The 15243-nt window shown below is 37.1% G+C and overlaps 1 protein-coding gene across 1 annotated transcript in view; it reads left to right on the top strand.

The window, feature by feature from the left end:
• The window catches only part of HUWE1 (HECT, UBA and WWE domain containing E3 ubiquitin protein ligase 1), a 142873-nt gene that overhangs the window by 27844 nt on the left and 99786 nt on the right, over nt 1–15243 (top strand). The window contains exons 4-6 of the mRNA XM_065900835.1: nt 3078–3176; nt 3880–4086; nt 5754–5906. Coding sequence (XP_065756907.1) covers nt 3078–3176; nt 3880–4086; nt 5754–5906 — 459 coding nt within the window. The remainder of the gene's footprint in view (nt 1–3077; nt 3177–3879; nt 4087–5753; nt 5907–15243) is intronic.

Raw genomic sequence — 15243 nt, 5'->3', positions numbered from 1 at the left:
TTTCCACATTTATTGGCCTTATATTAGTTGTCTGCTCATGCTGTTTTATTTTGTATTTGACGTTGTAACGTCAGTTTCTTATTGAATACGCCATACATATTGGGTATATTCATTTTACATACCTGTTCATTTCCTTTTCATTTTGTTTTTGATATGTTTTGGCATCTAGAATTTTTGACAGTTAACATACTCAAATTTTTTGGAAACTGAAGAGCAAAAAGAAAACTTGCCTGAAGTCATTTAACTTCCAGGATAACTCAACCTTGTAGATAATCAGAGAAATTCAATTTCTTTTTCTTTTACCTAGTAGATTGTTATAGATTTGTTGTTGGAGTCACACTTACGTACAGATTCCTGGCTTATTTCAGTTAGCATAATGCCCTCAAGGTTCATGCATATTGTCACAAATGACAAGATTTCATTCTTTTTTTATGGCTGAATAGTATTCCATTGTATATATGTACCACATCTTCTTATCCATTCATCGATGGACACTTGGGTGTTTCCATATATTGGCTATTATAAATAATGCTGCAATGAGCATGGGGGTTCGTATATCCTTTCAAGTTAGTGTTTTCATTTTCTTTAGATGAATACCCAGAAGTGGAATTGCTAGATTATATGGTAGTTCTGTTTTTAATTTTTTGAGGAACCTTCATACTGTTTTCCATAGTGACTGCACAAGAAAGATATTTATTGATCACTTTATGTATTGGCAGCTGTGCAGAGGATTTTTTCCCTAGATTTGACATCTTTATTGGAGCAAATCAATATAAACCATGGCAGTTGGTATGCAGCCATTGAACTGGCAAGTGCTTTGTTTTGCACTACCATGAGTAAGGAAAATCACACTCAGTTTGCATTTATGCAGCAGGGACAAGACGGTAAAGATATACTTTTGTCCCTGGTGCCTTCTGCAGACTACAAAGTCCATAGGGATCTTGATACTCCTGATAAAACAACGCGGTGCTGGTACGTTAAATTGATGCTGTTATGCTAACTGGGGCTTGTGAACAGAAAGCACAAACACTTTAGATGCCTTAGACATGCGTGCCAGAGAGTGCCCTTTGAAGGTTGAGGGCCTGCCACGTCAGGAAATTTTCTAGGGGTTCAAAGCTCTGGGAAGTGTCAAAATTTCCCTTCTAAAGTGAGAGACATGTTTCTGCACCTTGTACCACACACCATGAAGAAAGAGGAACAGTGTATGGGGTGCCTCTTTGGATTTTGGAGCCAGCATGTATTACATTTAGGCATGCTGTTTTGATCCATTTACTGGATAACTTCTAAAGTGATAGTAGTGTTTGGATCTAGAGAAGACTGCAGAAGGTTCAGGCTATGATGTAAGCTGCCCTATTCCGTGGACATTATGGCCTAGTAGATCCAGGTGTCTGACTTAAGTGTCAGCCAAAGATGCTGTGGGATGCCTCTGGCAAGCCCCAATAGGAGAATCACAGCTTAAGACCTAGGGGGTAGAGTTTGGCCGTGCTATTCTCTGCCAACAGCTATTCTGACATTCAGAAAAGCAGCTTCTGGCTTGCTACTGGACCTTGATAAAGACTGAATGCCTGATGGTGAAATACCAAATGATTACAGGACCCAAATGTTTGTCATGAACTGGGTGTTATCTAACCCACAGAATCATAAAATTGGATCTGCATCGTTGCAGTCCATTAGAAATTGAAGTGGTATATTTGATAGTAGGCCCAGGTAGGTCCAGAAGGCACAAGTGAACTGCATGAGCAGGTGGTTCACACTCCTTTGTTATCTGTTTCTGCTACTTCACTACCTCTCCCTCAACCTGTATGACTTCAAGGAGAGGAAGAAAAAGTGCAGGTCTGGTTTGTTGAAGGGTTTTATGCCAAGAATTTTGCATGCCTTTAATTACCGCAGAAATTTGAGATAGATCTTAATAATGCTTACTTTAGAGAGAGAAAAGGTTTCAGACTTAGCTTTAAAAAAATTTGCCCTTAAGCCCCTATTGTTCCACGTTCCATTTTGGCTGCTGAAAATGCCCCTAGTTTAAATCTCACAACATTGCTGGGTAAATAGGTCACGTTAAGTTCATTTTGCAGAAGAGGATACTGAGTTTCAAAGAGGTAGCTTACCAACTACCTAATTCTAAAGTCCATGCTCTTTGTAACAGTAAGCTGTCTTTCAGTATTTAAGCTCCTATTATGTGAGATAAGTGCTTTATGCAAACACTTGAGCTTCACATTTCCAAGGTGGTTCTTAGGTCTTTTTTCTGGTAAGAAAACTGTGGCTAAGAGGTTGGATTTGCTCATGATCAAACAACTTTGTAAACATCAAGCGAAAAACTGAACCCAGATTTGGTTGGTTCCAAATCTAGGCCCATTCCTAGGATACCATACTGCTTTACAGAGTCAAAGAGCAAGTGTAATCACTTCCCGCTGCCATCCATTAGTAGCAGCATCTCTGTCCCAGTCTCTATTCCCCCTGCCACCAGCTCCACTTTTGGAAACTTACTATGAACTCTGAACCCACACCTTGTTACCTGACAAACAGGCCCTTTCATCAGTAAAACAGAGCAGGAATATATGGAAATGGAAACCCCAAGTAAGAATGGAGTCCTAGTTTTACACAGTTCAGAAATTCTTTGCCTCCTATAATTGGACGGTTTAATGTTGCAGAAAAATATAGCTAGTGCTAATCTTCACCTTTGTGAATTCAGTAGGGCTCCTCAGTGTTCCTCTAATTGAACATTTCTTATCAGGCATTCTGGTTAACTTTCAGACTATGATACAGATTCCTTCATTTTGTTTTTATTGATATTTAGCTTGTTTCCTTTATTTCTGTTGTCTGTACACTTCCAAGTAGTTTGTCTACATCTACAGGTTCATCCAGGTTTTAAAAAAATACACAGATGGATTGTTTCATTATAAGATTTCTGTATTAATCTCAAGTGATCGTCTGGCAAATTTCCACTTAAGTAGTGCGTTCTATCAAAAGTTAAATCATTGAGTGTATTGACATAAGGGTTTTTTTTTCCTATTCTTCCTTGTTGTGTCTCCCTCATACTCCAAAACACCCTTTTGTGAATACCTGTTTGTTTTTCTCAGCCTGCAGACTGCAGAGCCTTAATAGACAAACTCAAAGTTTGTAATGATGAGCAACTCCTCTTGGAACTGCAGCAGATCAAAACATGGAACATTGGAAAGGTATGTAAACCCATACTCCCAAAAGAGAAACCAAAATGAGGTAGCCTCATTCAGCAATTACTTAATAAGCATCTAGTGTGTGTCTGGCACAGCTCTAGACCAGTAATTTTTAGCCTGTGAATGGTTGCCAAGGAAATTTTGAAAGAAATGTAAAAGGAAAATTTTGCTAGCCAAGGATGAAGAATGTTTATACAGGTGATGATAAAGAATCTCAACCACAAAATTCCTTTAGTTTGACTGACAGTATGAGTTTGAGATAGTCTCAGGATTTTTACTCTTAGCTTAAAAGACTCTTCTTTAGATAACTCTAAAAATGAGCACTTCAGATAAAGTGGATTCTGGCAGGGAAAGTCCTTGTGTTTTTAGACCTCAGAGGTAGCCAGAATTCTCCTTTTGAAGACATAGCTGTAGGGGTTTTGTGGTGTCTCCCAGTGTTAGCACATGTATGTTTTTTGTTTTTTGTTTTTTTGTGGTACGCGGGCCTCTCACTGTTGTGGCCTCTCACATTGCGGAGCACAGGCTCCGGACACGCAGGCTCAGCGGCCATGGCTCACGGGCCCAGCTGCTCCGCAGCATGTGGGATCCTCCCGGACCGGGGCACGAACCCGTGTCCCCTGCACTGGCAGGCGGACTCTAAACCACTGCGCCACCAGGGAAGCCCTACCTTATTCTTATATCTTCCTCTTTCTCCTCCCCTCTCCAGTGCGAGTTATATCACTGGGTGGATCTGTTGGACCGCTTTGATGGAATTCTGGCAGACGCTGGACAGACAGTGGAGAATATGTCATGGATGCTCGTGTGTGATAGGCCAGAAAGAGAACAACTGAAGATGCTTCTCTTGGCTGTGTTGAACTTCACAGCCTTGCTCATTGAGTACAGCTTTTCCCGGCATCTGTATAGTTCCATAGAGGTAGGAGAGGTTCAGGCCTATGTGATCTGTTCTTAACTAGAATTGTTCACGTCCAGAATAAGGAAATTGTTCTTTCTTTCTGATGATTCTTTCCTTTTCATTATGGAGTTCTGGGGTTTTCAATGTCAAAGACAATGGTAGGATGTTTCTTGGCTAAAGATACCCTTCATAGGGTTGATGGGAAGGTTCTTTACTGTCACCTTCACCTTGCCTTTTAAGATTTAAGGAATTAATGAGAATGTAATATATGTATTGATGTATTCTTGGGAATTTACAGGAATTGATCTTGGTCCTAGGTTATCAGAGCAGCCCCAAATTACTTTTAAAATATTAGACATAATTTGATTTCCTTGACACATTACTGCACTTATTGCTTTTCTAAGTTTTAGTGTGCTGCTTTTTAATTTCTTCTCCCCTCCCCAAAATGTATATTAATAGCATGCTATGTATTCTTTTTTTTTTTAACATCTTTATTGGGGTATAATTGTTCTACAATGGTGTGTTAGTTTCTGCTTTATAACAAAGTGAATCAGTTATACATATACATACGTTCCCACATCTCTTCCCTCCTGTGTCTCCCTCCCTCCCACCCTCCCTATCCCACCCCTCCAGGCAGTCACAAAGCACCGAGCTGATCTCCCTGCGCTATGCGGCTGCTTCCCACTAGCTATCTACCTTACGTTTGGTAGTGTATATATGTCCATGCCTCTCTCTTGCTTCATGCTATGTATTCTTAAAAAGTAAAGTGGGCACAGGAATTAGTGAACTTTTGAATTGGTCAAAAATCAGTGTAAGAAGAAACTCTCTTCCTTTAGCCTAACTTTAGAGTTTTTATCACTTGATTTAGTGCCCTGTTGTTATGTGTTACTTTTCCTAAGTCTTCATTAAAGGAACAGAATCAGAACAAACAGAAAGTAAATGGCTTAGGAAGAGAAGTGGAATAACTGAATTAAAGACCTAGTGCCTAAAGTTTTAAGTAGGGGATGGCTAAGCAGTCTGTTGAAGATGAAATAGATAAGCTGCAAAAGGAAATCCATAGCCTTCTGTGGATAATCAGCAACCAGAAATACTTTGGTTCATTTCCAGCTAAATTACATACTGATTTTAACACTAACCAAATGTTTCAATATATTGGTGAATTTTGATTGTATTAAAAAGCAAAAATAGTTACTCTTGGGTTATTGTTACATACACTGTATTGTAACTGTCATAGGTGCCACCAGCTGTTGTTATTTTTAGTTTCTATATGAAGAGCCCTGTGTTTTAATTAATTCTGATTTTGTATTTGTTGTAAAGGATACAGAAGGAGCATAAAATTATCTTAGTCTATACTTTTAGTCTAGTTGGAAGCTTAATGTTCTTGAGTTCTGCTATGTATTAGAATATATTACATTTGTCTCTTTTGTAATCTGTTTCTTTCTGTGGAGACACCTATGTAATTTTGAACTGTTCACATTTTTTTAACTTAAATTGGACTTTCTGGCTTGCTGCCAGATTGTAAGCTGCTTGGGTATAAGGTTACATGTTGTAGGTGCTCAAATATTTATAAATTTTTTTGTATTGTTAAACTTCTTGATAGCTTTATAAATCCATGGCATTTCAAGTTTTCAAGGTCTTGTATGCCTGATACCATGAACTTGCGCCCCCCCCATTTTTGTCCCCTGTAGCATTTGACAACTTTATTGGCTTCTTCTGATATGCAAGTGGTGCTGGCAGTCCTCAACCTTCTGTACGTATTTAGCAAAAGATCAAATTATATCACACGCCTTGGATCTGACAAGAGAACCCCACTGCTAACCCGGCTGCAGCATTTGGCAGAGGTGAGTCATGGGTGAAGAGTTGGAAGGACACAGAAGTTGGACCCTGTTACTGCTTTTCACAGGTGTTTCTTGCAGTGTCAAAATGAATAGGAATCCGTAAGTTAACTTTACTGGCCTAATTGAGTAGAACTATTGGGGCCCATTTAACTAAGTTACCCCCAAATCCTAGGAAGTATTCTCAATTTTATGAAGTAATTTTGAGGGATTTCATGAATCTCTGCTCACAAAGAGAATCTCTCTTTGTTCAAAAATGGCCACTTCTCTTCTGGAAAGAAAGTTTAGAATCCGATTCTACTTGGAGGGAAATATTAGCTGCAATAAAAGATCTGGATTTTGAGTCCTGGCCTGCCTTATTAGCTCTGATAGCAGTTTTCTCATCTGAGAATTTAGTTATATCTGCCTTAAGAGTATTTTCAGAATAAAATAAAATGTAGGGTTCTTAGTGCTGTGCTCAGTAATTGGTCTGTGGTGGTAATGATTGTTAATTGAAGGCAAAAAAGCTCATGTTAAATTCAGCTTAGTCAAACTTTTGTCCAGTGTTTGTAGAGGCAAACTGATAATGCATACTCAGGTTTGAGAGAGGTAGCCATTGCTAGAAAGCTTTCTTGGAAGAAAGTTGGTAAGGCTAACTTTTTAAAAGCTGAATAATAAATGGTTACCTCACAAGTCATACAACTCAAGTTTCAGGCTATTTTTAGGTGTATGGTTACTTTAAAATCATTTTTGTGTGATTATAAGTGTAACATGTATTGCAAAAATTCTAGGATGTATAGGAAAGTATAAAGAGAATGTTAGTCACCTGTTATTCATCCAGATGGAGCCTCCCTTAAAATTTGAGCATATTTTCTTGGATTTGCAAATACAAGATTTTTTTTTTTTTTTTTTTTTTTTTTTTTGCGGTACGCAGGCCTCTCACTGTTGTGGCCTCTCCCGTTGCGGAGCACAGGCTCCAGACATGCAGGCTCAGCGGCCATGGCTCACGGGCCTAGCCTCTCCGCAGCATGTGGGATCTTCTCGGACCGGGGCACGAACCCGTGTCCCCTGCATCAGCAGGCGGACTCTCAACCACTGTGCCCACCAGGGAAGCCCCAAGATTATTTTTAACCATTTTCTCATGATAGTTTTTTAGTGACTCAGTTAACCCAGTGATGTGAGCCAGTTGTGACTATGCACAGATATTAGTGAACTGCAAATATAGCAGAAGTTCTCCAGGAAGACTTGAATCAGTTAAAAGCCAGTTTGGTTGATTTTTGTGAGGGTCTGGGACACTGGTTCTCAAACTCGAGCATGCATGAGAAAGAGTCGATTTATTAAAGCATAGATTAGTCTCCCTCCCCTGTCTGCTCATACCCCTTTACCTCAATTCCTGCAACCCCCATTTCTGATTCAGTAGGCCTAGGGCAGAGCCCAGTAATGTGCATTGCTAATAAGTTTCCAGGGGATGTTGAGGCTGCTGGTCCAGAGATCATACTTTGAGAACCATTGGTTTAATCTGTCCTATTGGGCAAAGTTACAAAATCTTACCAGATTCTTATAGTTCCATCTCAAAGGCATCAAGACCTTTTCCCTGATATCTGAATACATACCCATTCTTGAGCAAATCCCATCTAGTGAGATGGTGTCAAATATGACATGGTTGATATAAATGTTATTTATTGGGTGTCTACTTAATTGCCAGGATCATATGGTAACTGTGGAGTAGGTGAGGACGATGAGATTCAGAAGTTATATTATTTTTAGGAAAAGCCCATGGGCTTTTAGCCCCGATAAAGTGTAAAATGTGATAACTGCTGTTTGTAGAGTTGATTAAGCATGGTTTATGTTCCAAACCTGGGTGTCAGCCTGAGACCCAGCTCCTTGAATCCACACCCAACTCTTCCACTTGATAACATTCAAGAAGTATATGGCTAATCCTGTGCTGGATATAGTATAAAACACGTTCTTTTCTTTAAAAAGCTCACATAGTAGTTGAGAAAGTGATATAGGGGCATAATTAAAAGGACAAAGAACTAGTTATTCTTAGTACTAACTAATAAGTACCCTTGAATCTTAAACATTCCATAGGTTTATCTTGTTGGCTGCAAAACAAACATAATAAAAATATGTGCTTAGTATTTAAAAATTTTGGAAATGTACAGAAGAAAATTTATCATAATTATGTGTCTACTCTTCACATTTTGGTACATTTTCTTAGTCTTTATGCATATTTACATAGCTGAATGCATATAGTATATGTAACTTGATATCCTACTTTATTTACTTAACATACTAGCATCAGTGTTTTCCCATATTAACTTTACATAATTTTGTAAGAAATGTTTCTTTGTATTTAATAATGGTAATATCTCAGAAATGTCACAACATCACAGACTTTCATGAATCAAGTTTGGCTTGACATGGTCTTTTAAGGATCCCAGCTTACCACAACTTTCTTATCATAGGCACTTGATTTTTATTAGATTACAAAAGATAGATTTAGTGGTGATAGTAATAGTTGAACTATTCTAAAAAACAATTAGTTGTGACAACAGAAGAAACAAAAGGAAAATAATTGTGAAGATACATAGCCTTTTGAGCTTATTCTGCCTTGCAAATTCAGATCCTTGGTTTGACTTACCTGTCACCCCTATGTGGCATCAAGTATTTATATATCCCTTGTCCTCACAGTTTTCAGCAAATTCCATGTTTCTTCACTGGAAGTCCTGGGAATAGCCAAGAAAATATTGAAAATGAAATGAGGAAGTACTCTTCCTATTGGGTATTAACTTTTTTTATAAAGCTAAAAGTAATTAAAATAGTGTGGTAATAACAATGGAAAATTTCCAGAAATGGATCCAATGTGTAAGAATCACTAAGCTTAATCATTTTTAGCTTTTGATACAAAGTGAGAGATGTGCAACTAACTGTTCCTTTTACTTGAATACTTAGAGCCCCTTGTAAGTTTATTAATTGGCCTAATTTCAGTATTATTGTGTCTCAGGGAACAGAGAGGCCTGAGGAGAGGGAGAGAGATGGTAGAACAGCCAGTCAGTGGAGCAGTCAGAACACATTTTTTTTTCCATTAAATTTGCCATCTTGTATGGGCATGGTTCATGGCACCCCAAAATAATGACAATAGTAATAACAATGATCACTGATCACAGATCATCATAACAAATATAATAATGATGAAAAGGTTTGAAATATTGTAAGAATTACCAAAATGTGATACAGTGACATGAAGTGAGCAAATGCTGTTGGAAAAATGAAAAAACCAGTAGACTTGCTCAGTGCAGGGTTGCCACAAACCTTCAGTTAAAAAAGCAGTATCTGCAAAGCACAGTAAAATAAGGTATGCCCCTGTGCATAGGCTCAATTTTGAGGTAAAGATCAGAGAAATCAAGTAACTTGTTCTGGGCGTTATTGAAGATGAACAGAATAGCTGTCTTAAATCTTTCCCTTTTCACTGGTTCCTCCTATGTGTATATCTTAAAAGAACAAGCTTGAGAGAGCAAGAACATACTTTTTTTTTGGTCAGTGTAGCTAAAGGTTTGTCTATTTTTGTTGATATCTTCAAAGAAACAAATTTGGTTTAGCTGATTCTGTTTTTCTATTTTGTTTCATTTATCTCTGCTCCAGTTTTACTATTTCCTTCTTTATGTTTGCTTTGGGTTTAGTTTGCTGCTGTTTTTCTAGTTCCTTAAAGTAGACTGTTAGGTTACTGATTTGAGATCTTTCTTTTTTAAATGTAGGCAATTAACAGCTGTAAATTTTCCTCTAAGCACTGCTTTATCCCATAAATATATCCCATAAGTTTTGATATGAAGTGTTTTCATTTTCATTCATCTTAAGAAATTTTCTAATTTCCCTTTTGATTTCTTCTTTTACCCATTGGTTGTTAACAGTATATTGTTTAATTTCCATGTGTTTGTGAATTTTCCAGATTTCCTTCTGTTACCGATTTCTAATTTCTTTCTGTTGTTGGATATGATACTTTGTATGATTTTATTCTTTTTTATAAGTTTCTTAAAGTTTGTTTTGTGGCCTAACATATGGTCTATATGGGAGACTGTTTTGTATGTACTTGAGAAGAATGTATATTCTGTTGTGGGGTGGATTGTTCTATATATATGTATATATCTGTTAGGTCTAGTTGATTTAATGTTCAAGTCTTAGTTTTCTTGTTTTTTGTCTAGTTATTAATGTTTTCCCTGTGTATTACAACTGACATCTTCATTAATGAAAAGTTAGTTCAAATTAATACCAACTTAGTTTTAAGAGTAGACAAAAACTTTCCTCCTATATAGCACTTTCCTCCCACTGTATGTTGTTGCCACAAATTACATCTTTATATATTGTGTGCCCATTCAACATAGATGTAGAATTTACTTTTTTATGTAGTTGTCTTTTAAAACACTCAGAAAAAAAGGAGTTACAAACCAAAAATACATTAATAATGCCTTTTATATTTACCTATGAAATTAACTTACTGGTGTTCTGAATTTCTTCATATGGAGTCAGGTTACTGTGGCGTGTCCTTTCATTTCAGCCTGAAGGACTCCCGTTTAGCATTTCTTATAGGCAGGTCTACTAGCAACAAGCTCTTTCAGCTTTTATCTGAGAAAGTGTTAATTTCTCCTACATTTATGAAAGATAACTGTGCCAGATATAGAATCTGATTGGCAGTTATTTTCTTTTAGCACTTTGAATATGTCTTCCCACTGCATTCTGGTCTCCATCGTTTCTGATGAAAAATCAGCTGTGAGGATCCCTTGTACATAACAAGTCACATTTCTCCTTCTGCTTTCAAGATTATTCTCTCTATCTTGCCCTTTGACAATTTGATTATAATGTGTCTTTCTGTGGATCTGTGTTGTTTTATCTTGTTGAATTTCATTGAGCTTCTTGGATTTATAGATTCATGTCTTTTGTCAAATTTGATGTTTTGGCCATTATTTCTTTAAATAATCTCTTTGCCCCTTTTTCTGTCTCTTCCCCTTGGACTCCCATTATGTATATGTTGGTATACTTGGTGAAGTCCCACAGATCTCTTAACCTCTGTTTACTTTTTTTTTCCTCTAACTGCTCTTCAGACTGGGTAATCTCAGTTGACCTGTCTTCAGGTTCATTGATTCTTTTTTTTTCCCCACCTTCCAATATTTATTTTCAAATAAATTTGTCAGAATTTTTATAAAAGTGATGCATGTTCAGTGTTGAAAATTAAGAAAATACAAAAAAGTATAAAGAAGAAAATAATAATAATCCTCAACCACTACCATGTAGAAAAAATAACTAACATTGTGTTTCATATGCTGCTTCCCCCCCCCATGTAACCTATGGTGAGTATTTTCCCACAGCATTAAATATTCTTTGAAAATACCATTTTTTAAGTCTTAGCTTCTAAACCACCCTCCTGGTCCTCCATTGTTGCCCTTCTATGTCTGCTTGACTGGTGCCTCCTCTTTTGCTGCCTCTGAGTGTTAGAGTGGCCCAGGGCTCCACCCCAGGCTCTGTGTCTTATCCAGCTATCAATACATTTTGCCTAGGTGATCTGATCCAATTTCATTGTTTTAAGGACCATTGACTCCAAAAATTGTATATTTTCCTTGAACCTCAAACTTGTATATTTACTGCTTTCTCAAAATCTCTGCTGGATATCAATTGTAATGTGTATAAAATCAAACTTTGACCTCGCCTCACATTTCTTTCCCCCAGGCTCAGTCCATTCCAGATAACTGGCACCCTTGCTTTCCTGGACAGTGGCAGGCACACTCTTGCTGCAGGGCCTCTGCACAGCTACATCCCCAGTTGTCTCTATGGCTTGCTCCCTTATCTTCTCTAAGTCTTAAGAGCCACCATCTCAGTGAAGTCTTCCCTACCATCCTGTTTTAAAATTAGAACACCTACCATACTCCCTATTACACTTTTCTTCATTTTTTTCTGTAGCACATATTACCACCTAATGTTATATATATTTAATTAAGTTCATTGATTCATTTTTCTCCCTGCTTACATCTGCTGTTGAACCATTCTAGTGAATTTTTCATTTCTGTTATTGTGCTTTTTCAGCTCCAGAATTTCTATTTGCTTCCTTTTTTATAACCTCTGACTTTTTATTGACATTCTTTGTTTGATGAGACATCATTCTCATGGTTTCCTTTAGTTCTTTTTATATGATTTCATTTAGCTCTTTAAGCATATTTAAAATAGATGATTTAATGTCTTTGCCTACTAAATCCAGTATCTGGACTTGCTCAGGAATGGTTTCTATTAATTAATTTTTTCTGGTTTTATGGGGATATAATTGAATTAAAGCATTGTGTAACTTAAAGGTATACAACATGATGATTTGATACACTTAATATATTGCAAAGTGATTACCACAGTAGAAGTTTGTGCGATTTGACCAACATCTCCACATTTCCCCCAATCCCCAGTCCCTGGCAACCACCATTCTAACCTCTATTTCTGTGTTGAGCTTTTTTAGATTCCATGTATAAATGATACCATACAGTAATTGTCTTTCTCTGTCTGATTTATTCACTTATTAGAATGCCCTCAAGGTCCATGCATGTTGTCACATAAGGGGAGATTTCCTTCTTTCTTGTGGCTGAACAATATTTCATTGTGTGTGTGTGTGTGTGTGTGTGTATATGTATGTGTATGTACAGCACATCTTCTTTATCCATTCATCCATAGACAGACACTTAAGTTGTTTCCATACCTTGGCTAGTGTGAATAACTTTATAGTAAATATGGGAGTGCAGATATCTCTTTGTCCTGATTTCCTTTCTTTTGGATAGATAGCCAGAACTGGGATTGCTGGATCATATAATAGTTCCTTTTTTGAGGCACCTCCATATTGTTTGTCTTCTGTAGTGGCTATACCAATTTATATTCCCACCAACAGCGCACAAGGGTCCCCTTTTCTCCAAATACTCACCAATACTTGTTATCTCTTGTCTTCTTGAAAATGGCCATTCTATCAGGTGTGAAGTGATATATCACTGTGGCTATGATTCGCATTTCCCTGATGTCTAGTGATACTGAGAACCATTTCATGTAACTGTTGGCCATTTGTATATTGTTTTTGGAAAAATGTCTATTCAGTTCCTCTGCCCATTTTAAAATCAGATGGTTGGCTTTTGTTATTGTTATTCAGTTATATCAACATGAGTTCTTTATATTTTGGATAGTAATTTCTTATAAGATATAATGGTTTGCAGATATTTTCTCCTATTTTGCAGGTCGTCTTTTCATTTTGTTGATTGTTTCTTTTGCTGTGCAGAAGTGTTTTAGTTTGATGCAGTTTGCCTTTGTTGCTTTTGGTGTCATGTCCAAAGGATTGTCACCAAGACCAATGTTGGGGTGCTTTTACCCTGTGTTTTCTTTTAGGAGCTTTATGGTTTCAGGTCTTATGTTGAAGTCTTTACTTTAGGTTAATTTTTTTTTTTTTTTTGCGGTACGCGGTCCTCTCACTGCCGTGGCCTCTCCTGTTGAGGAGCACAGGCTCCAGACGTGCAGGCTCAGCGGCCATGGCTCACGGGCCTAGCCGCTCTGCAGCATGTGGGATCTTCCCGGACCAGGGCACGAAACCGTGTCCCCTGCATCGGCAGGCGGACTCTCAACCACTGCTCCACCAGGGAAGCCCCAAATTTAGGTTAATTTTTTGAATGGTATAAGATAGGGGGTCAAATTTCATTTTTCTGTGTGTTATCCAGAAAACTGGTTATCCAGTTTTCCCAGCACCATTTATTGAAGAGAGTATATTTTCCCCATTAATTATTGTTTCCCTTTCAAATATTAGTTGACTATGTGAAGATTTACTTCTGGGCTCTTGATTATGTTCTGTTGGTCTGTGTGTGTTTTTAATATGCTAATACCATACTGTTTTGATTACTATAGCTTTGTAATGATGTTTGAAATCAGGAAGTATGATACCTGTAGCTTTGTTCTTTCTCAGGATTGCTTTAGTTATTTGGGGTCTTCTTGGTTCCATATAAATTTAAGGATTGTTTTTCCTATTTCTGGGGAAAATGTCATTGAAATTTTGATAGTAATTAAAATCTGTAGATTGCTTTTGGTACTGTGGACATTTTGACAGTACTAATTCTTCCAATCCATGAACATAGGATGTTTGTGTCTTCTTTAATGCCTTTCATTAGTGTTTTATAGTTTTCAGTGTACAGATTTTTACCTCCTTGGTAAAATTTATTTCTAAGTATTTTACTGTTTTTTATGCTATTGTAAATCGGAATGTTTTATTTCTTTTTCAGATAGTGTATGGAGATGTGACTGATTTCTGTATGTTGATTTTGTATCCTGCAACTTTACTGAATTTAATTCTAACAGTTTTTTGGTGGAGCCTTGAGGGTTTTCTATATATAAGATCATATCATTTGCAAATGGAAATAGTTTTACTTCTTCCTTTCTGAATTGTATGCCTTTTATTTCTTTTTCTTGCCTAATTGGCTCTGGCTAGTATTTCCAATACTGTGTTGAATAGGAGTGGTTAGAGTGGGCACCCTTGTCTTGTTCCTGATCTTAGAGGGAAAGGGTTCACCCTTTCATCCTTGAGTATGCTGTTAGCTGTGGGCTTGTCATATGTGGCCTTTATCATGTTGAGGTATGTTCCTTCTATACCCCATTTTTGAGTTTTTATTATGAAAGGATGTTGAATTTTGTCATTGCTTTTTCTGCAACTTTTGAGATGATCATGTGATTTTTGTCTTTCATTCTCTTAATGTGGTATCACACTTATTGATTTGCATGTGTTGAAACATCTTTGCATCCCAGGGATAAATCCCACTTAAATCGTGGTGTATGTTCCTTTTAATATGCTGTTGAACTTGGTTTGCTGGTAGTTTGCTGGGGACTTTTTCAAGTTTGTTCATCAGGGATACTGGCCTGTAGTTTTCTGTTCTTGTAGTGTCCTTATCTGGCTTTGTTATCAGGGTAATTTTGGCCAAACAATGGTAACTTTTCAAGCAATGAGTTTGGAAGTGTTCCTTCCTCTTCAATTTTTTGGTAAAAGTTTGAGAAGGATTGGTTATTCTTTAAATGTTTGGAGAAATTCACCAAGGAAACCATTTGGTCCTGGAATTTTCTTTTTGGGGTATTTTTTGATTACTGATTCAGTCTGCTTACTCATTATTGGTATATTCATATTTTCTATTTCTCCATGATTTTGTTTTGTTAGATTATATATTTCTAGGAATTTATCCAATTCTTCTAGGTTATCCAATTTGTTGACAGTTTGTTCATAGTAGTCTCTTGATGATCCTTTGTATCTGGTATCAGTTATAATGTCTCTTCTTTTGTTTCTCATTTTATTTATTTGAGTCTTCAGCCTTTTTTT

Source organism: Phocoena phocoena, chromosome X (genome assembly GCF_963924675.1).
Source record: "Phocoena phocoena chromosome X, mPhoPho1.1, whole genome shotgun sequence".
NCBI lineage: Eukaryota > Metazoa > Chordata > Mammalia > Artiodactyla > Phocoenidae > Phocoena > Phocoena phocoena.
This window is presented reverse-complemented; position numbering and strand designations above follow the sequence as displayed.